Raw genomic sequence first — 23,056 nt, 5'->3', positions numbered from 1 at the left:
ATTACTTCCAATTTTTTTTTTTTTTTTTTTTTTTATTAAATTACCTAATTTCCTAAATAAGAAATTATACCTGTAAGTTTGGACAGTCTTTTGGTGAAAAACAAGTATATATATATATATATATATATATATATATATATATATATATATATATATATATATATATATATATATATATATATTTTATTTTATTTTTTTTACTTTCTAGGATACAGACATATATGAGAATCTAATATGCATTAAAGGTTTTGCTAAAAAAAAATAATAAATAAATAAATAAAAAAAAAAAAAAAAATATATATATATATATATATATATATATATATATATATATATATATAATCTGCAGCGTCTTCCTGTATGGCACTGCAAGTTAAAAATAGCCAAACCAATGTGATCTGCAACTGCATTTTTACTGAGTCCATGCAGAACATAAAATGATCTAGATACTTGGTGTTTTTGCAGCACTCCTTCTGCTGTGTGTCTTAAACTAACAGTTTGAGCTGTTGATCGCATGAAGTCAGAGGTAGGTGGACGCCTGTGTGAGGTGTCCGCCCCTCTCTGAGAAGTAAAGAGTTAACGGAGCGGTGGGTTTGCCCATTCTCCCGCTGTGAGTGACGCGATCATCTCTCTTATCCCTCAACTTTGTCTGTTGCCAGACCAGGCAGCCGAGGTGGACGCTGGCTATCACCGCTGACATTCTGACCGCGTTCGCTCCGAATGATCACAACAACAACAACAACAACAAACAAACCCCTATGATCCGCTTCCAGGTTTATTTATTCCCCTCGTTTTACATTCCCTTCCTTCTGGCTGCGATGATTTTTAGTTTCCCTTCCTGTCGGACTCTCCGATGTTGTGCAGTCTACAACACGAAGGCGTAAATCTTTTTCTGATTAGAGGTGGATCTTCCCGGATACGGCGAGGAGGTAGCTGTATGAAAGAATAAGAAAAACAACAGAACAAGAAGACTTTTGGAGGAAATCGCCAGCCAAAAAATGCCACGGAGGAAACAAGAAGCGCCGAAGCGCGCAGCAGGTATGTGGATCCAACTATATAAAAGCGCCTAACACCAGGTTTACGATGTTTTGTAAGGCTCACTTTCCAGTCACTGCATTTCCGTTTCCACTTTATGGCTTTTGCTCTGTCTGACGATGCGCCCGGGCACTTTTGGCCACTGTTGTGAAAGCTCATAAAGGCTGTCACCGACCCTTTTCTCAAAGCGGATAAACAGTTTTAAGCATAGCGTTATGCGTTTCTGTGCTGCAACCCGGATAGATATGCTGCCGGAAAGTTTCGCCTCCTATTTACAACTCAAACTAAGCATTTATATTCAGTAAGAGCGTTATGTTTGATGGTGATTGTTTGAGGCGTGTCATAAAGCGGAGCATGGAGCTTCGTGCGCATTTTGGTGGAAGTGCATAACTTCTTTCATGCGGTGAGAGAAGATGAGGAAAATGTACCTCAAAGGGTTTTTTTTTTCTCTCTCTCTCTCTCTCTCTCCCTCATTTTGGGAAAAGATAAACAATCCGCGTGCGGACAATGGGAGTTTCGTGGGCTGGAAGGAGCCACAATCGACAGTTGCCATGTCTGATTTGACGGTTGATTGATTGGCTGTCATGCGGCTTTGATCTGATCCTTCCCGATTTGCATCAGAAAATCACTTCCAACCATGTGCTGAGGGCCCGTGACGTCACGTTTAGACCACTTTGAAAGGGCCTGTGTACTTTTTACTTGCTCACTGTGACACGCACGCACACTGGTTTGTGTTTTTGTCCTTATTGGAACTTCCCATTGAATTCCTGTCATTTTAGCAACCTCATTTTCACCTAATCGCAGCACCATCCCTCCCCAAACACAATCCACAGTTTGACTCTAAAAATGATGAGCCGCTGAATATTTAGGGCTTCATGGTAACTTATCCCGAGAAGGTATTATAGCAGCAAAGGTTCTAACAATGTAACAAATACAAGCATGCTCAGTTTGTATCAATGATGATGAAGTGACTCATGAAAAGTGGAAGAATGGCATGGGGGAGGAGGGGGGGGGCAAAGTGGTTTCACTGTAAGAAATCATACACACGCTTCAAAAAAAAAAAAGAGCACATCACACTCACTTGTTCACTTTGAACACTCACAGTAACAGGCATACAGTGGGTAGAGGAGGCGGGAGGAGTGGGTTAGGGGTTGTAAAAGGAGCCGTGTGCTATGTAATGGAGGGGAGGAATGGGTTTGCTCTGTCAGACTGGGCCGTCACAACGGCTTTGTTTCATGTTTGATTTAATTGTCTCTCCCCTGACAGGCCCATTCATCAATGGCTTTAATGGTCAATCAGAGACAGGCTGAGTGAGTGCTCCCATTCTGTTTAGCCATAAGCTGGCCTGGGCTTTTATTTCATCAAAATGCCCCAGCCCTAATGTACATGCTCACTGGCTCAGAGTGGCCGCGGGGAGCACATAAAGAATGACTGAAAGCTTTCTGATTTCAGATCAGTGAGAAGGATGTTTTTTTTTTCTTTCTTCTTCTTCTTCTTCATGTCCTCCTCTGCTCTCCACTCTCTCCTCCCCTCCGCACTGCTGCTGTTTCTCTGTTGACGAAAGAGAATAAAAGGCTGTAATATAGATCGTTTTGTGTTTTTAGAAAACAACTTTTTCTCCCTGCAACCACGCTTCTTTGTTCATTCATTCATCTATTCATTTCTTCATTTTTTCATGCTCCCCTTCCACCCCTGTCAGTCAGCCCGTGCAGCTGCAAGTTATAAAGTTGTCAACTGTTCAGTGGCACACAAAGGGTGATGATGAATTGATTGCAGCACAGAGCATGGTGATAGAGAGAGCAAAGAAAAGGATGACAGATGATGGGCCTTGATTAGGGACTTAGGGGGAGAGTCAGCCCACTGCAACCTTGAGACTTGCATGAAAAATCTACACACGCCCCAACAACACATATACACACATTCAGCTTTGCTCGCTCATTGTCTCTCAAACACACACACACACATGCACACACGCACGCAAACACACAGCTTCTCCCTCTTTCTCTTTCCTGTCTGAGAGGGCTTCTCCCTCCACAGTAGAAAACTTGTTTTGCCTGCTTCATTAGCGTTGGTCCAATTAGCCGTGAGGCTGATGGAGTCCTGACAGGCCCTGTGATTGGAGATGACAAGCTCGGGGTGCCCGGCCCAATGAGGTTTGCCACCACTTTGATGTAATCAACTTGATATTACACAGAGCTGCTCGCCTTTGGTTGTGCTGTAACTCAATTTTCTGCTGCAGGTGACAAATGGGCCTGCGTACCTGGGTCAGGTCTGAGTGCTCTTAACAACCGAGGGCGGCTGGCCACGTAAACAGCCGAGAGAACATGGGAGACTGAGAGTTTTTTCCCGACTGTAGAAACGCCGGACGCCTTCCTTTGTGGCGGGCGATCAGCTTTACCTCGAGTTCAGGGCCTGAAGCTGTTGAATCAGCTAAAGCATTACTCTGTTGACTTAACAGGAAGCCAGCAGCAGCTTTACGACAAGTAGGCAAAGACTTGGATATTCAACTAAACAGTCTGAGAGGTGGAGAAGAACGGGATGTGAGCTAAAACTTTTTAGTTCAAATATTTATTTTTAACACCTTTAACGTGCTTGCGACAAATGAGGACTTCAATGTATTTTAGCATGTGTTTGATATTTTTTTACATCACTGAAAGGAGCCACAGGTTAAAGTTAAACTTCAGCCAGTAGACAGGGTATGTTGTGACAGATGGAAGATTGCAAATGCTTGCTAAAATACAGTATCTAAATGCAAATCATTCATTCCAATTGGAACTCGTCTGCAGTTTTCTTATATATATATATATATATATATATATATATATATATATATATATATATATATATATATATACAGTTAAAAATTATAAATCTTCTCTCCCTCTCAGACAATTTAGTTTAATAAACCGTGTGTGTGTGTGTGTGTGTGTATATGTATATGATTGAGAAAATAGCATCAGAATTTATAACATTCATTTTTTGTAATTTTAATGCAAAGACTACAAATAGCATTTAAACCCAGGAGTTTTTCCTGCTCTATAGAGTAACACAAATGTGACACGTTAACATTTGTTGCTTAATTTGTCCGATCACTTGTATAGTGTCAGCCAGCTGACTGCCAGTGCCCAGCAACAGGTGAAAAGGCACAACAATGCTTTACTCTATGCTTCAGATAGTCAGAGAAAACTGCAGTCAATTTCTCTGACATGACATTAAAATGACGTTACGCAATAGCTGCAGTACGACAGTGGATCGTAGAGGTTATGATGTCATAACGTTTTAAACTTTTAACTTTTAGTCCATTCATACTTAAAACTATAAAAATTGTTTATTCATGCTAATGTTTAAAGTGTGAGACTAGGTTGTGATAAAAACCTACCATGCAGAAAAAATATATATTGCTACTTTGAGACACTTTTCTGCAACTCACTTTGAATTTAAGTGGAAACTGCCAGACAGTTTGTTAATGTTCTTTACACACTGTCTTATCTGGGTATGTTTACAAATAGCTCTGTATTATAACCCCCATTCTTTTCTATCAGAAGCTTCAAATGTTTTGTTTCTGTGATTTTTAAAATTGTTAACATCCCACAACAGTTTCCTGGTTCTTCATGGTCAGGGATGCAGCAGGCAAATTGGCACCCGTCTTTTATAGTTGTAGATGTGAGTGTGCATCTAAATTGGCACTTATACTCATTTCGCTGGGGTTTGTGTTCGTGTGTGTGTTCGTGTGTGATTTGGTTCTATCCATGAAAGGCATCATGACTGTAGTGTATCTGTTGGAGTCTGGCCTTAATCCTGTGAAACCTGTGGGCTTTAAGTTTTCTGTCACTCCATCTGTTAGTCTTAGCGCGTCACTAGTGCAACATAAGAACAGCACATGCCCAGTCAGATTGTGACAACCTGTTATGCAGTGTTAACACCAGGCATGGTCACTTATGACATCCTTACAATTTTATAATCCTAGGTAAGAATACTACAATTTTATGGAAGGGATGTGATATGTAGTATTAAAATGTTATCGTGAGACATTGCTGTGTTTTATGCAACAACTATTAAAGTAATATCACCTTACACGGTCAGAGCCTCACAAATGCAGGTACTGCTCTAAAACCAAGACCTGCCTACTATAAAATGTGTCACTTTAGTACATTTGTTACTTCAATTAGTATAACGGCACCACTTAGCTACCCACAATAATTGTGTTCAATTATCCATCCATCCATTTTCTATACCAGCTTGTCCGTGTAGTGTCACAAAGGACGGGGTTTATCTGTAGTTGTCATTGGGCAAGAGGTATATTGGGCAAGTCGCTGGTCCATCACAGTACAACACAGAACCCAACAACCATGCACAAATACAGTCACACCTAAGGGCAAATTATGGTATATTGACTGTAAATTAGCCTAACAGACACATTTGGACTGAGAGGAAGACAGAATACAGCGAACCCACACACACGCGTGGAGAACTTGTGTTGTTCCAATGAATCGTCAACCAGTTGCATGCAGGAAGACCCTCGGCCGGGTTTTGAATCCAGGATCTTCTTGCTGCAAACCAAGTGTGCTACCGAGTGTTTCGCCATGCAGCCGGCATTCAGTCATGTTTTCAAATCTATCAGCATTTACGGTAACTCATGTAGCCAACAGTCTATTTTTTCTCAAGCAGCAAAATTAAGAGTCGCAAACACTATTCATTTATTTTTAGTAAAATGTATTAATTTTTTCATGATAACACTAAATGATACAATAACCTACATTTACCTTTACATGTAAAGTAGGGCGATGGATGGCTAAGTTGGTTGAGTGCACACACCATGTGTCCTGCTTTTGGGCCATTTTCTGCATTAAGCGTACAATAAAGGAAACTAGGACCTAAAAAATATGTTTTTTTAAATAACATAAAATTGTAATTTGTGGATTATAAGTGTTTTGTTATTGTTGCACTTAGTTAGAAGCAGTCATATTCCTACAGCGGCTACGATAATGTAACATTAATTATTTAAAATGATACAACAATGTAATTTGTAAAAAAAAAAATTTTGATTCATAGACTTTAACAAAGACATAAAATAATCACCACTGATGTTACTATAGTTCAAGTGTTTTTTTTATTCCAGAAAATGTAGCTTTTCAAGTTCTTCATAAAATAAACCTGATAAACGCTGATATTATCCTGTTAATTGGACGAGCATGTACCAGACATACCACTCATGTCTTTCAAGCTGAAATGCTAAAACAGTGCTGACTAATTAAAGAGTGATGTTTGGCATTCCTACAGTTAGTTTACACGTCATGATTTTTTTTTTCCCCATAACTGGAACATGTTTATGCAGAGCTAAATTCGCCTTCTATCAAAGCAAGAATCTTCTATCAACCAGCTGAGAAATAGGTAGGAGTGAGGCAGCCCTGCGTTACTCTATTTCTGCTTTATCTGGAAACAGGAACTTTTCAAAACTTCCATTAGAACCGCTAACCGGCTCGTACATATCTGGCACTAGTGACGATGCAAACCTTTACAGCCCGTGATACAGATTCCTGCGTGCATGTTGTGTCTGGGTCACAAAGCAGGTGAAAACAGTTATTCCTCTTTCATATGTGTCTGCCTTCCTGTTTAAGTGTGAAAAGCGTGTCCTTACGGAAGCAGCAGGGGAGCTGCAGTTTGACATGTTGCACCAGTACCGTCTGAGAACTCCAACAACAATTTGCCTCTGCTTGTTTGCAGGTGTTAGAGCGAGGCAAGTGGTTTGGCCTTGCAGGCCTTGTTGCTAATGAAAGGTCCTGCAGACGGATTCCGTTGAAGTTAAGTCACGTCTGTGATCTATGTGTCTGATAAGTGCATACCTAATGAGACTGTGAGCACCAGTGAAAGGAGGAGGATGGCTGACGAAGTGTTTCCCACAGGTATTGACAGATGCCTTTTTTTGTTTTTAACTGCGGGCCTCTACTCCATAAATCCTGCCTGTGTAATGATAACAGTGCCACCCTGCCAGCAAGTGACTGAAAGAGAGACTTTAGCTGAAAAAAAGAAGAAGGGCACAAGGGGGAGGAGGAAGAGGAAGAGGAGGAGGCAGTGGCGGTGGGGATGATGGTGGGGGGTGGGGGCGGTAAAATGGGCCTTCTCTCCTTTTTAACACACACTTGGCAGATGTCAAGCCGTAGGGTTGGGCTCTCAGAGAGGAGTGTAAGTGGTGTAGTAGTGTCACAAATAGAAAACTGTTAGCCAGTCGCTCTTCCCTTTCAGCTTTCAGTGTGCTTTCAGCTGAGGTTTTCAGCAGAGACTGCTGTCTTGGCACCGACTCGGAGGCTTTGTAAAAATAGTCCCACCGCTCTTGTGATGGATGCAGCTGCACTGTGGCGACAATTGGGACAGGCTGGATCCCCACAGCCCCACCAACCCACCCACCCACCTTTTTCCTCTAAGAAGTGAGAGAGCGTCAGAGCCTGGTGGGATGTGTGCTCTTTTTTTTTTTTTTTTTTTTTTCGGGGAACCTGAGCTGCTCTGTTCTTTAGGGGTCCTGAAACCCAATCCACGAGGAGAATAGGCCGGCTATGCCAGAGAGCCGATTTCCTTTTCAACAGAGTCATTTATCACTGACCCACCCTTCGCTTCTGACACGGTGACGTGTGTCATTTATCAAACAGGCTTTACCAGATACACACAGAATGGAGGTGGATAGGGGGCAAGGAGGGAGAGAAAGAAAGAGGAAAGAGAGGAAAAACAAGACAGGGATTGGACTGAAAGAAACCAAAAAAACCCCAAAAAAACATCCCTAAAAGTTAAGGAACGGAGAGTGAGGTGTAGAGTTGGGAAAGTGAGAGATAAACTTTTGTTTGTATGCGCGTGAGTGATTTTCCAGGAAAGAGTGAGTTCTCCTGAAACCCTTGAGGAGGAGTGTTTGGGAGGGGGAGATTTTTTTCAGATGACAGGAAGGATTGAGTTACACTGAGCTGCGTCTTGATGAGTGACAGAATGTTCTTCCATGACATGTCGCAAGATGTCTCAATAAAGGCGAGAAATATGTTTTGTCGGTGTACTAGTCCGACAAATGTGAAAGTGTTGTTTACTCATAATATATGTACAAAAGACACACACATGGAGAGAATTACCGCAGATATGCTTGTGTGCGTGTGTGTGCGTGTGTGTGTGCACATGAGGCCATATGGCGTCAATGTTTAATGTGTGTGCACTGCTCCCTGATGAACAGGGCTGACAGGTATCACTCATGCAGCAGCCTGGCCTTTAAATGAACCCGGGCTGCTCTGCTCTCCCGTGGCCCTAACAGGCTCTCTCCAAGATGGATGCTTCTTTAAAAATCAGATTAATGATGGATACCAGGCTTATAGCGCCATTTATCATGAAGAATATTATTTAGGCCGGCCGTGTATGGCTGTAACTGGAGAGCCAGGACGAGAAGAAGCAGGGTGGAAAGCCTGAGACAGACACTCACTGTGTGATGGATGGCTGAGCGCTCTCTGAGTGTTACTAGACACCAGTGCTGCAGCAGTAAGCCATAATCAGATAGCCCAGGGATGTTTATGCCGCAACTACACTACCCAGATTGCTTTGCCTGAGGGGTTGCTTTATGAAAGATAGGCGGTCATTATCATCATCTTTTAAAAAGTTGGTCAAATCTGGCTTTGGCTGGTATTGGATTCTCGTGGGTTGATGAGCAACAATCATTCCTGCTGTTGTTGAACAATTGATTATTACAGTCACACTGAGGACTAGACCTTCTTTCAGTCTTGAGGCTACAAAAAGGGCCTCATTTAGACAAGAGTCAATGTTAAGTCTGACTGGTTTAGACCTTTTTATTTGGTCTACAATAAACCCAGTAAGCATAACCCAGAACTGTAAGAGGGCTTTGTTTGATGCAACCCTTTTTCAATCATGTGATGAAGGAATATGACAGTAATGACACCAGACTGCTCAAAAAGAAGAAAAAATTCAAGTAAGTTCAATGCTTCAAGAAGTATGCTGGTCTAGGCCTCCGATTTAGAAATGTCAACTCAACTGAGAGAGGCCAACTCAATTCTTTTATAATGCTTATCGTTCTTGGTTAAAACAGGTATATGTTTACACAATTAATAAACATGTAAAAACGGTGTTCAAAATCACTTTTAATCCAGATATCTGTAGCCGATTGATAAACTTTGATTTTAGACTGAAATTAGTCTAAAACTAAAAGAACTTTAAATTACTAAGCTGATTCAAAATAAATTACATTGTACTAATAAAGCAGTGCACATCAATAGGTTAGGGATGGTGGTACATTACCCAGCATTACTCTACACTCTGTACAACGGCAAAACAAATTCTCTTCGCGTTAGCATCTCAATAAAATTAATGTTTAGTGATTATGAAACTTTTTAAATCTTAGGATACCTTGATAACCGGCACATGATCCATTGTTGTGTCTGATGGAGAAGTAAAGGGTATTTTTGCAGGTGTACATGTTTATAAAGATCCAGTGGAAGTGACATAATTATCTGTACGTCCCCATGTAGTTTTTCTAGAAAAATCCCAAGAACCATCCGATTCAGAAAGATATTTGATTTGAAAGTACAGTTAAAAGGTCAAGGCAAGGTTGGCTCCGCTGTTCTGAAAGAAAAGTGAAGGAAAAGAATGTTTTGTTTTTTGTCCTCTCCTTGTTCCCTTCTCTCTGCCTTCTACGTTGTCCTCCTCCCACACACTACAGTGATTTATGGTGACCATCCATCTTCAGCTTGCGTCCATCACCTCCTCGTTGCTAGGCGATCATGGCAGCAGCTGTGTGTTGTAGGAGGGATTTAGTTGTCCTGCTCCTCAACCCAAGTTTATTCTCTCCTTTCACGACCTTTTGTTGGCCCAAGATTCAGCTTTGAACGTAGCGCTCATTTAACTTCCAGTTTAGTTTTTTTTTTTTTAGCAGAAGAAGCCGGTCATCTGCAAAGCCCAATTCCCCTCAGAACCTTTTTGGATTTGGACACTTGCAGAAACTCATCAACTATAGACTATAGACCATCATTTCATATCCAGTTTTAACCCTTTTAATTCATGTTTTTAAAAGCCTGGACTTTTTTTTTTCTTTTCTTAATTTTGATGTGTTTTGAAATCTGTTGTTTTTGGAATTTGTTTAGTTTTCCTTGATCAATTTAACTGAGATTATTTTATTGTACAAGTATTAAAGTTTGACAATGTCTTAGACACTTTACACAATGAACAACAACTGACTGATAGAGGTCTCTTTAAATTCTTCCAATAAGCTCTATTGGACATCTGGCAGGACGGGAAAATATTTTTTTTTTTTTCTTGTTAGTTTAAATTGTAGCCGTAGATATTTTCTTTGTGTGTCTCATCTGACTCCATATCAGAGCAACGGTAATGTGAGTCTGATTCCTGTGTGTCCTGTTGAGACAGTTTTGCTTCAGACAGTTTTACAACTTCCTGCTCTCAGCTTAGAGCACAGGCAGGAGATCAGGCCGGTTTTAAACAAGCCTAGTTTAAACGATAAAACACTGTTGGTGGCAAAACAAGCTAAACATCACAACTGCTGATGGAGCAAACCCACAGGCTTTACTTTTCCCACAGCCTTTTCATTGCATGCAGTGTAATTTCAGCTACAAGGAAACATTCAAGTTTGCCAGCTTGAATTTTCAAGGTGTTTACGTAAATGCTTTACAATTTGTTAGGGTTTTTAATGTCCGCTTCCTGCTTCAGGTTGCAATCATTTGCCCGAGGCAGGAATCTTGTACATGCATTAAATAAAAATCCCAAAAAATCATGCAGGTCCTGAGGTACTCATCAAAGCTTACCTGGTATGCTCTTACTTAGGAGTCTCCTCCTTACATTTCTACTAATTTTACACATCACAGCTAGAAGTGCTGGTGTACTTGGACTGCTCATTTTCTTGGGCAGTTATTGAAACATGTATCGCCCCTGTGGTGTGCATTTAAACAATGCAATCCAACAGTGGATTTTTTTCACAATTAACAGAGATATTTTTTTAAACATTATTTGTTATTTTTGAAGGCTACTGTTTTTGTGAAAACACAAACAGAATATGTTCAGTGTCAAACTCGGAATGATTTGTTATCCAGTGATTGCGGGTGTTTTAAAATAGTTTGTAAAATTTCTACCCTGTATTTGAAAAGAGATAGCTAAGATCTATCTAAATCTCTTTCTCTATATACTGTTATGAACTAGCCTTAACTCTCTCTGTTTATATCAGATCAGATTTTTTTCAGTTGTTATCATTTCTAATAAGCTACATAATAAAAATTTAATAAAAATGCATACCGGTTTGAAACCTCACAGAGCTTTGACCTAGAAATGCTTGAGAAAAGTGCACAAAGAGAGAGGCGGCAAGACGGAACACATTTTTGTCAAAGATAGAGTATCACAGCAATATGTGACTGAAACGCTGCCTTCTCTTTTAGCCGCTATATTGATGGCCTTGTTTGTGCACCTGTGGAAGAAGGTTGTGCAGATTTTGTGTTTGTTTCCATTATATTTTATCACTTATTGTGGCTGCTTCAAACCGGGGCCCGATGCGTTCCGTGACCTCCTCCTCCTCTGTGTTGGAGTTAGTACCAGGAGGCCTCTATGTGTTCGTGACTTGTCTCCTGTCAGATAAACTGGATAAATTTTCAGGTCGTGGGGGTCTGTGTGTGCAGCTGGCAGCTTTGAGGTCCAGCCATAACACAACAACCAGCTGAGGGTTGAATCCATTCGCTTGTTCGCTCTCTCTCTCTCTTCTCACTATGCGCACTGACAAGGTTCAGCCCTAAGCTTCGCCTGGGGCCAGAATGATCTCTCTGTTTTTCCCATCTCCCATATCACACATCCTGCACTACAATTGGCGGACACAATGTATTCACAGTGCCATCAGGGGGTAGGGAATGCACACAAATAAAACCCGACAAAGACATCCATGATTGCCTGGAACAACACTGCATGTAAAAGCTGAATATTGTCGCTGAGTTATGAGCTGAGAACCTATAAAAAGGAGAGGGGCGCCGTTCTCCTGGTCATCTCTAAAAAAGCGACTTATGTCAGAATATATTAATTTTTAAAGTGGCCACAGATCACCTGTTACAGTTTTTCTCGTGGGACTTAAAGCCGGCTTGACAAGATCAAAGGGAAAAGAAGGAGAGACCTAAGTTTGATTGAGTGTGTTACTTTGACACATGTGTACAAGAGAAAGGCATTTTAGGTATGTTACTGATCTGCTCCTGTTTTGACAGAATGGGGTTGTTTTAGACTAAATTTTTCTAATCTATTTAAAGAGTTTTAGACAGCTAAGAAACTTGAGAAGAAACTACAAAGCAGATTTCTTTTTGTTTTTCATTTGATTGAGAGTGAGGTGGCTTCCTGTCCTGTAATGTTCCTGAGCCATTTCCTGCCAGTAAGGGCCCCCCACAGAGGACTGGTGTTGGTTCAAGGCATTCAACGTCCAGCTGAAATATTGTACGTATGTCAAGACAGATATGTCCTGCTGTGGTAGTTTTAGTTATGGTACTTCTTTCAGAGTTAGTCTTTTGAGAATACTGATCGACAAATGAATAAATATCCCAAAAGAAGCTCATTTCTTCTTTTCTTTTGATGACGAGCAATAATAAACCTTATCCCCTTTAAAATAGCTTCACATCATCCAGAAGACGTGTAATTTTTTTTTTCCTAGGTGTTTGGTTTTATTGTTGCTGCTGTTCTTCTAATGTCAGCTCAAAGGGAACACCTAGTGGGACTACTCCCAGTTTTCTGTCTAGACTCCAGAAACGTACTATTATGCAACCGACTGACATTACTTGTACAGTAACATTGTGCTCTATGTTTGTAAAAATAGTACTTTTGTACTTTCTAAGACTAATTTCTGATTTCCAATGTTTCTAAAGCTTTGACACAGGAATACAAATTTCAGCCAATTTCAATTGCTATCAGAAACTAAGGTTGCTGCGAAATATTTACTCTTTATCTCTTTCCATTATTGGTCATTACTTAGAGAAGCAGAGGCAACATGAAGTTCACACATTTTTTGAGACATAGATCAAGGGATGATGGAAAGGACATTTTTAACATCTTTGTACTACATGTTAAAAATGTCCATTCTAGTAATGCTAGTGTGGCCAAAACAGTAGTCTTCATGTGTATATCTTCATAAATGGATTCGCAGCAGGTTTCATAAGCACTAAAAAATTAAACAAAGCAGCTGTATTGTACTGCATTCAGCCTTCCTGTTATCCTGTTATCTGCTAAAAGTCTTGTTCCCTCTTACACTCTCGCTGCCTGAATTAAATTAATCAGAATGTAGTTTCCTTTTCAATTGCTTCTCGCACTTTAATGCTTTCTTTGACTTAACTTTTAATCTTCTCGTTGATAAAAGATAGCAACGCGTGAGCCATTTTTTCACAATAGTAGCACACACACACACATTGAAAAGTGTTATTATTGTGAGATGGTACATCTTTCATGTGATGTGTTCACCGATTGAGAAAGTATCACTTGTTTTGAGTTGTCATCGTCAGGTCAGATTACATTTTAAACCAACAGGTTCTGCACTTAGCTGATTTCTCTGTGTACCTCATCAGTAATTTTATTTTATGTTTTAAAAAAAGACATCGGTATATTCATAACAAGTGCTGCTTTTATATGTAGTAAAGCTATTTTAAGCACTTTTTTAAATAAATATGTTGCTCAAACCAGCCAAACCTTTCTTGGGGACAAAAAGCAGTAAAAATGAAAGATTGTATCTATCGCACAAAGGACAACCCTTTCTGTTATTTATGTTGCCTCTGGCAAGGTTGTGTTTTTGACCAAGCAATCATTTAGCCACGAGGGTCAGATGCAGGTACAGTTTCTAATGACACATCCTGTTTACCCTGCTTCTATTGGGTGGGATCTGCCTCCCCAGACTGTTTCCCCAGCTGTGGAACATTCCTCTTGGTCATCAAGACGATTTTCAAAAAATGAACGTAAAAGGGTATTTAGTGATGGTGGGGTAAATATAGTATTAGTTTGTTTTGGAAAGTTAAAAGTTTGCAAATGTGTGTTTTGGATTTTTTTTTCTTTTTTTTTTACAATGATGAGATGCATCACGAGTGTGCAGATTTCTTCTCCAAGATGCCATGTGGGATTTTCTTTAATCACACAAGGACCGGTTTAAGACACAGCAACGGCAGAGTTTAAGTCTTCCAGCAACCCTTGAAGAGAAATCCCAATATGACCGAGAGAAGGAGACAGACGCTGAAAGCCTCCATGTCAGGGACAGCCACAGCACCTTCCTGCCTAATCACCCCCACCCCCTGCCCTCTCTGTTGTTCCTGGTCGTCAGAGCAGCACTGCAGTATTTCTATCAGATGATCTCTCCCTCCTCGTCTGCGGCCCTTATGTTTATGAAAATGATACTCCACAGGAATGCTTCCTGCATGCCAAGATGTCACTGTCTTTCCTCATCACTTGCATCTACGTGCATGTTCGAGTGAGTTTGTGTGTGAATGTGTATGGAAGTGGGGGGGTGATATAACTGACTAACTTTGTTTATAATTACTTGGCATGTATTTGAGGTTGAGCCGTGTGCCTCTGAACACGAGACTTTCATTTTCTCGCAGCTTTTGTGTTTCGCGTGAATTTGTTGTTGCCTTTTCTTTTTTCTGTGAGCGGCGGCGGAGATGTTGATTGCATGAAAGTGCACCTCCTACCATTCTTGCCCAACCCCACCCCAAAGGAATCATTCAGTGAACCTAATGATTCTTGCCACCACTACCCCACCCCTATCCCCCGCCACCATGGCATCAGCTCAGTTTATCATTACAAGAACCCGCCACACATTCTTGCTTTCTTTTTTCCCTTTCTCACACCCACACATATAAACAACCACCAGGAAGATTCTGAAAACGGCTTGCCCCATATGCTTAGATATCACTTATGGGCTGCAACCAAGAGTATTGTTGTATTCAAAATATTCATAATTTATTCTAAGAGAGCCTCTATATTCCCATCACCTTTTATTAGCTTGATAAATCACCTCTGTTGTCAGTCAAGGCAGGGAGAATAATTGGATGTGGTTGTCGCCCTGTGTGATGGATTATCAGTCATTGGGGATTAAATTAACAGATAGTGCTCAGACATAATGGTTTTTGTTTTGCATTTTAAATTGCCTGGGAGCACGGTTTGACTCTAAAGGTTTTTATTGCTGGTCTTTTTGGACTTCTCTCTCTCCCTACCTTCAGTGCTGCCTGCTCTTCAATAACCCTATTGTCTTTAAATTTAAAACAATTTCCACACAAAGATGGGAGTTAAAGTGGTTTCGGATTGTGCCTACAAGGTTTCACGTGGAATATGATAATGAAATTCCGAAATGCACTCATCACGATTTAACCTTGCGCGTATTTTCAGTCTGGGGTTTGTATAATGCTTTGTCAGGTCCTAAAACACAATTTTATTATTTTAAAACAAAAACACATTTTAAGCTGTGTTTAATAATTGGCACTGTTAGCATTAGCAGAATGGCAATTTCAGAGTGTGTTCCCTCCAACCGATAGACTCTTGCTCCAGTGCTGAGGTTTCAAGAAGACTTTCACATTATTCAAATCCACCGTGTTTCAAAGCAGACAAAGACTGAAAGCTTAAAAAGACAATGCAGACCAACTTTGCTGAACCCTGCTCAGATGACCTGTAATCTGGTCTAGTTTTTCCTCGCTCTCTTGTTCCTCACATTTCAGCGGGCTGCATGCATTTTGTAGAAAAAAAAGATTTTTGTTTAAAATAGTTTCTAACATCTTAGTGCTTCCTCTCTTTAAAACTCGTTGGTTTTAACAACATCACTGAAACTAGAAATAGGTCAGTTTGTGAGCTCTTTACTCAGTAACAATATCCACACCGAAGGGTGTTTTCAACATGACCATTTGGCGCTCATATGCCATTTGCACAGACCTGGAACTGAGTTTCTGACTAGCTAGATAGTGGTCATGATCAAGTATGTTAGAAAAGTTTATGATTGTGATATTATTGCTGAAAATAGCTATGATGCTAATTACGATCTATCTTACACAAGATCCCTACTCCGCTACATGAGCTTTAGTGTCTGAAAATATACATCAAGTGTGGGAATTAAGAGTTGTTTAATAACTCCACCCAACTGACCAGATATGCAGATTGTGAATGCATGACATTTTCTAATAACTTACCAAATATTCCAAGTCGTCCATAGAGATTGTGATATTGCATTCACTAATATTGCAGTTGGGATTGAAGGTTTATATAATGCGCCTTTCTTGGGTCAAGAAGATCCAGTAAAAAAAAAAACAGTTTCTTTTCAACTTTTGTTGAAATAAATCAAATGTCTAGCAATATACCAAGCTATTTTAATGCTAGCTGACATTTGTGACCAGCTTGTGAGGACACAACAACCCAACCTTCCTCAATTTCATTTTTATAAACATTAGAAGGAAAAGTAAAGTGAGAGCAAAGAGGGCGGCAGCTGAACTCTATTTGCAGGGAGACATATTCCTTGTATGTTTCTCTGAGCGCGAGCCGTTTACCTCTTCACCCCTTCTCCGTTCTTCCACCCCTCCCTCCTTCCCCTTCTCCCCACGTCCGCATTATCATAATTGTGTCCAGAACATGAGGGGCCGGGGAAGTGATCATGTCATTTTATTTACACCCTGCTTGGCCCTTTTTACAAACGACATGCCACTGACTGCCAAGCGGACTGGGGCCCGACGACATCTTTTGATCAGGGCTGTCGGGGCCTATCAGCGGAGAATGGCAGGTAATGGATACCCAGTGACAAACCAAATCTCCGGGAGGACGGAGAGTGGGTCGCACCTGCCAGGTCTCCATTAGGCTGGCCTCACGGTAGGGCTGCCTGCTGACTGTGCCCCCGGGGTCCAAATCAGACCAGCGCCAGCCGCATGGCTGCCTTGAGATTGGCTGTTAGCACTGGAAATGAGAGTTATTTCAGCTATGACATTTTTGTTTAGACTGGAAATGTGTGTGGGGGTGGAGGGGAGGGCATGAAAGATTTAGTCACATAGTGTATTTGTGTTTGTGTGTGTGTGCCTGTTTAAGCTCAACTGTGTAGCTGATCAAACCATCTGAGTCCATATCCAGGGTTTTTTTCCCCCCCTAGCATTTGTCTTAGTTTACAATATTGTCCAAACGGCCTCAGACCTGTCCACAGGCCATCCACTATTTTCAGATTATTTGTTTTTTTTTTCCAACTTGAGCGGCTTTGTGAGTGAGGCTGTCAGGAAATGAGGTAGAGGGGGCTCGGGGGCGAGTAGTGGCTGAGTTGGCGTTAGATGCGTAGACCTGTCGCCACGGGAAACACAGGAATCTGTGCGTGTTTGTTTGTATGAGGTGCGCTTATTTGCGGACACATGCGCACACTTATCGCTCCTCGTGAGAGCATTCGTCATTGACATGCAAACTGAGAAGCTGCTTATTTTCAGGTCAACAATCCCTTTTCCTCAACTCCTGTATAATATCTTCACGGTATGATAAAACTATGTGAAAATATTATCGTTTCTCTTTAACATGGTATCTATGTAAAATCCTAAAAAAAGACAATAAAATGGTCTAATTTTATGAAAACCCTCAAGTTTTCATACTGTTGCAAGATATTTTGTTCTTACAGTTTTAATGATGGCACTCTAGAAATGTATTATTGTGATTTTGAGTAGATGCTAAGCTACATATTAAAAAGGACTTTAAATCATATGAACTCTATGGTGGAAGATCTTGCTCTTTTTGAAATCATAACTTTTTAAAACCTTGTACAAGGCCTACTGACTTCTTGCTTGAAATCTAAATTTATTTTTTCATTTTTTAAATGTTATCCTTTTATTTTAAAAAAACTGTACTGTATGACTTCAGTCCACTTGACACAGTGGGTTGTCTAGTTAACCTATCAAAATGTAATTGACAAAAATTTTGACATCCCTCTCACTTCAACTTTTTTTTTAGAAAAATCCTTTTTGACTGTGTTCATGCGGGCGTCAGTCTGCATTTGTGTGTAATCAGAGAGAAGGCAGATGAAGAGGCGTCAGACATATTAACTGACAGATGGAGGTTGATCCAACTCATTTATTACCCCAGAGGAGAATGCCACAGTGAGATTGGGCTTCATTAATTTCAGATTTAGTTTTCATTTCAAGCTGTTGTGCCCTGAGATAAATAAAATGGTGCATTATGTTTTTGCCAAGATATTTCTTTTTTTGTTTTCCTCCAATAGAAGGAGTGTAAAGAGGGGAGGCATAAGTTCCATGTGGCTGGGGTAGTATATAAATACAGGCTCGCCTAGAGGAAAATAACACCTCAACGGTTGATGAGGTGAAATGGGATGACTGTAATTTCTCAGCTCAGCTTTAAAGGCTCCCACACAGATGGCTCATTTATCCCTGGGAGTCCTCGGGCACACATTGCAGGGAAACTTTTTCTCCAGTTATTCTAACATAGCATGTACTCTCCCTGCAATTTAACTCATCTTATTCCTTCTCCCTTTGTCTCCATTCTCCTTGCAGCTTACTCTCCCGAGGAGTTGGCAGAGCAGATTGTGGAGGAAGCCGAAGCAGGAGAACAGCCGTCAGTACCACAGGATGATGACCTTCCCATGAAAGAGGAATTTGTGGAGCAAAGTGTAGGGACTGCCAAGGAGCAGGCATGTGACCAGGAATCAGCTGAGGCCACAGAGCTCTCAGGACAAGAGATGGACAGTGAGTCACATGCAAGTGAAGCCAGTGATCGCCTCTCAGACTTTGAGAGTCCATCCAGAAAAGCAGAATCCAACTTGGTCCCAGCATCTTTGAATCCTAATACCAAAACGCCTCCCATAGGCATGGACACATTAGAACAAATGAAGGCTATCTACTCAAGTTTCCTGACCAGCCCTTTGTGGTCACCACTGAACTTGAATTCCACACAACTTCAGACACAGTCCGTGGCTTCGACAGAGAAGCCAGCCCGCAGCAACAGCACTAGCAGCAGCAGCAGCTGCAGCAGCAGCAGCTTTGACTGGCATCAGTCTGCAGTAGCAAAGACCCTACAACAACACCCTCCTCAGAGCCGTCACCCTGCTCCTTCTGAGCCGAGCCTCTTTAGTACAGTCCAGCTTCACAGGCAAAATCCAAAGCTGTTTGGCTCTATCTTCACTGGGGCCAGCAAATTTCGCTGTAAGGGCTGTAGTGCAGCTTATGACACTTTGGTGGAGCTGACCGTTCACATGAATGACACAGGCCACTACCGAGACGACAACCAGGACAAAACAGGCAGCGGTTCAAAGCGCTGGTCCAAACCCCGTAAGAGGTCCCTGCTGGAGATGGAAGGAAAAGAGGATGCCCAGAAGGTTTTGAAATGTATGTATTGCGGCCATTCCTTTGAATCACTCCAAGATCTCAGTGTCCATATGATTAAGACCAAACACTACCAGAAAGTGCCTCTGAAGGAGCCAGTGGCCCCAGTGGCAGCCAAAATCATGTCCTCTAAGAAAAGGGGACTTGTTGGTTTGGACCTCACCTCATCACGATCGAGAGAAGGAACCCCCAAAGCCAAAGCAGATCAGAGTGAACCCTCACAGAAACCGTCCTCCAGCCCTTATGCTAATTCTAACCATCGATACAGCCACCAGAACGGTGCCAGCTATTCTTGGCAGTTTGAGTCTAATAAACTCCAGATCCTCAAATGCATGGAGTGTGGCAGCTCTTATAACACACTCCAAGAGCTGAGGACTCACATGATGGTGACTGGACATTACCTGAGGGTGTCCAGCTCGGTCGGTAAGAGAATTAAAGCAGTTCCCGAGGCCACCTCCCCTAGTCCTGGGCGGATCACCACACCTACTGATCAAAAAGTCCAGTCCGTTCCACTTGCACCCTCCACCTTCTCTCCTCCACCTGTTCCAACCAACACAACTCCAGCCACCTCCCCTCCTCTGAAAGAGATCAAGAAAGAGGAGGTTGAGGAGGAGTGCACCAAACTAGAGACTGATATAAATGAAAAGCAAGTCATGGCCATTGTTGGTAAAGAGGAAGACACTGAGGAAGAGGAAAAATATGGCATTTCAAAGTATAATTATCTTACAGAGGATGATCTGAAGGAGAGCCCTAAAGGAGGTATTGATATCCTAAAATCACTGGAAAACACTGTGACTTCAGCGATCAATAAGGCACAGAGCGGGAATCCAAGCTGGGGTGGCTACCCTAGCATACATGCAGCCTACCAGTTCCCCAGTGCCCTTAAACTTCAGCAGGGCAACATAGAAAAGAATTCACAGATGAAGTTCTTGTTCAATGGAGGGGATGGGGCTTTGTCATCTTATGCTAAAAACCAGCCTCTTATTTCCCCTCCACTAAGTCATTCTTCCCCCTTTCCCACCAACAACTTTCAAGCAATGGAAGATTTAGTGAAAAAGGTGACAGAAAAAGTAGCAAAGGTGGAGCAAAGGGTGAAGCAGTTGTCTCCAAAGAGGGAGAACCAGCTGTCCCCTTGTAGCAGTGAGGCTGGAGAATCACACAAGGGAGGAGAGGCTGACTCACCTCGAGAATGGAGGGAAGTTACTCCAGCCAATAGTGACAGGGGGAGCCATAGTGACAGGGCATCCCCAGCAACAGAACCCAAGAGGGACTCAGCAGTTAAATCTCCCCTTGCTTCCACACTAAGATGCAGCACCGCCATTATCACCGGTCACACTCCTCCCGAACAGCCCTTTGTCAACCCACTAAGTGCTCTTCAGTCCGTAATGAACATTCATTTGGGGAAAGCAGCCAAACCCTCTTTGCCAAATCAAGATCCCCTTAGCCTGCTTTCCAGGCTCAGCCAGAGCATGACTGAGAAGGCCGCGGTGGCTGCTTCCCCGTTGCAGACCAAAAAGCCAGAAAGTGTTGTCGATAATAGTTTTTGCCAGCCCAGTGATGACCAGCCTATTGACCTCACTAAAAGTAAAAACGATAAAGGCGGTTCTCTGGGATCAGGGCCCTTAACACCCTCCTCTACCGGCTCCTCTGTATCCCCCATCTCGCTTGTTACTCCTGCAAAGCTAACAGTGGTGTCTCCCTACACGTCCAGCAGCCCTCTGCACGAGAATGCATTGTCAGATATCTCAGACATGCTTAGAAACTTGACGCAGTCTCACCCTGTCACAAAGCCTCCTTCGCGGTCCCGTGCAACCGAAAAAATCGAGGTCGTAGGCACTACACAAGATGAGGACGATGCGTCTCTGCATGGCCACAAACGTAAGGGTCGTCATTCCAACTGGAACCCGCAGCACCTCCTTCTCCTGCAGGCCCAGTTTGCCTCCAGCCTGAGGCAGACTTCAGAGGGGAAGTATATAATCAATGATCTCAACCCGCAGGAAAGAATGCACATATCTCGCTTCACAGGTCTCTCAATGACCACCATCAGTCACTGGTTGGCTAACGTCAAGTACCAACTGAGGAGAACGGGCAGAACCAAGTTCCTCAAGAACCTTGACTCTGGTCAGCCGATATTCTTTTGTAGTGACTGTGCCTCTCAGATCCGGACCCCAACAGCGTACGTGGGCCACCTGGAAGCCCATCTGGGCTTCAGAGTCAGGGATCTGGCCAAGCTATCTCCCAAACAGACTGCAAGGGACACAAACACTCTCACTGAGAAAGTAGCGCCCCTGGATTCCTTCCTTTTGCCACAATCTCCCGATGACTGCAGCAGTAATGGAGCTGTGTTCAGCTGCCAGCTCTGTGTCCGTAAGTTCGCCACTAAGCACGCCATCAAGCTTCACCTCAGCAAGAGCCATGGAAAGTCTCCAGAGGACCATCTGCTATATGTTTGTGAACTAGAGAAACACTAAATTACTTGTAGCACTAGACATACTGGAAAATGTATGTAAAAAGACTGCTAAAAACAAAACACTTAAAGAGAATCTCCAAAATGTTGGACAACACATGAAGACACCATTAACTAGTGTTTAAAAAGGTTAGCACAATGTGTTTACCTTAGTTTGGCCTACAAACATTTCTTTATATTTCAAGACATTTATTTCACATCAAAGTATACTGTAGCTCAAAGATATATGGCTTCCTCTGTCTGCGTTCACCTTCAAAAATGTGTAAGAACGCAACGAAAAGAAAAGCAGCTGACTTGAAACCTATAAAACATAATGTATTTATTTTGTATTTTGGAAGTAAGAATTTGATCTGGTGGTAGACTGCATGTTTTACTGTTACATTTGTACAGTCCTGTCTTGTCAAAAGTTAAAAGTTCCCTTTCAGATTAAGCATTTTTAACACCTTAAAGCAGCCAAATTCCTGGGTTAAGCTCCTTCAAAGGATCTGCCAAACAGCAGAAGCTCATCACTTTTGTATTGTTATCAATTATATTTGCTGATTGTAAAATCTGCCTTATTCATCATTACTGAGTAGGGAGCACTTAAAATCCAGGTCTGTGTAAAAATTTACATATATTGTGTAAGCTTACAATTTGCTGTTTAAATTATGCATACTTGTTATATTTCCTAATTTAAGAGGACTATGACTATCCACTGGTGCAGAGCCTTTGAAGATTAAAAGGACACTGTTTTGCACAATAGTTTTATAAATGTTATTTGATATAAAAAGACACAATACAGATATGTTGATGCCTTGTGCTTCTATTATTAAACTGAATTAACTGCTGAAAAAAATGTTTGTTTCATGCTTATTAACCATGTTAAATTGTATACTACTTTTAACTATTCAAGTTTTAGAGCAGTGCAATTATTAACAGTTGCAACCTAGTTACAGAAATATCATGCATTGCAGTGCCTATCAAAAAAATAATAAAGATTATCCACATTTTATTTCATGTTACAGCCATAAACTTCAATTTGTTTTATTGGGATGTGAGAGAGAAACTCAAATAGTGCATAATTATGAAAGGGAAATACATAATCAATCCTTCAGCATTTTTACATATAAAAAATGTGGCTTGCATTTTTTTTTTTTTTTTTGCAATTCTGATTCCCTTACATAAATCCCAGTGCAATAAGTCGCCTTCAATGGTCACATCTCATGTCTAAACAACCTCCACTCCA

General features: G+C 41.5%; 1 protein-coding gene across 1 annotated transcript; it reads left to right on the top strand.

The window, feature by feature from the left end:
- Window positions 1–376: 376 nt before the first annotated feature.
- On the top strand, window positions 377–22,685 carry tshz3a (teashirt zinc finger homeobox 3a). The gene is made up of 2 exons (XM_008411646.3): window positions 377–1,038; window positions 18,537–22,685. Exons 1-2 carry the CDS (start codon window positions 999–1,001, stop codon window positions 21,833–21,835), a joined length of 3,339 nt encoding a protein of 1,112 aa, XP_008409868.2. The 5' UTR covers window positions 377–998; the 3' UTR covers window positions 21,836–22,685.
- Window positions 22,686–23,056: the final 371 nt, after the last annotated feature.

This window comes from Poecilia reticulata, chromosome 6 (genome assembly GCF_904066995.2).
Source record: "Poecilia reticulata chromosome 6, P_reticulata-male-v2, whole genome shotgun sequence".
NCBI lineage: Eukaryota > Metazoa > Chordata > Actinopteri > Cyprinodontiformes > Poeciliidae > Poecilia > Poecilia reticulata.
Note: the sequence above shows the minus strand (reverse complement) of the source record. Positions and strands in the feature narration are given on the sequence as shown.

Bases quoted from the DNA above. Each gene is read 5' to 3' on its own strand.
- tshz3a (XM_008411646.3), top strand. From the start codon at position 999: ATGCCACGGAGGAAACAAGAAGCGCCGAAGCGCGCAGCAG. The intron at 1,039-18,536 runs GTATGTGGATCC...TTCTCCTTGCAG, and splicing joins AGCGCCGAAGCGCGCAGCAG to CTTACTCTCCCGAGGAGTTG.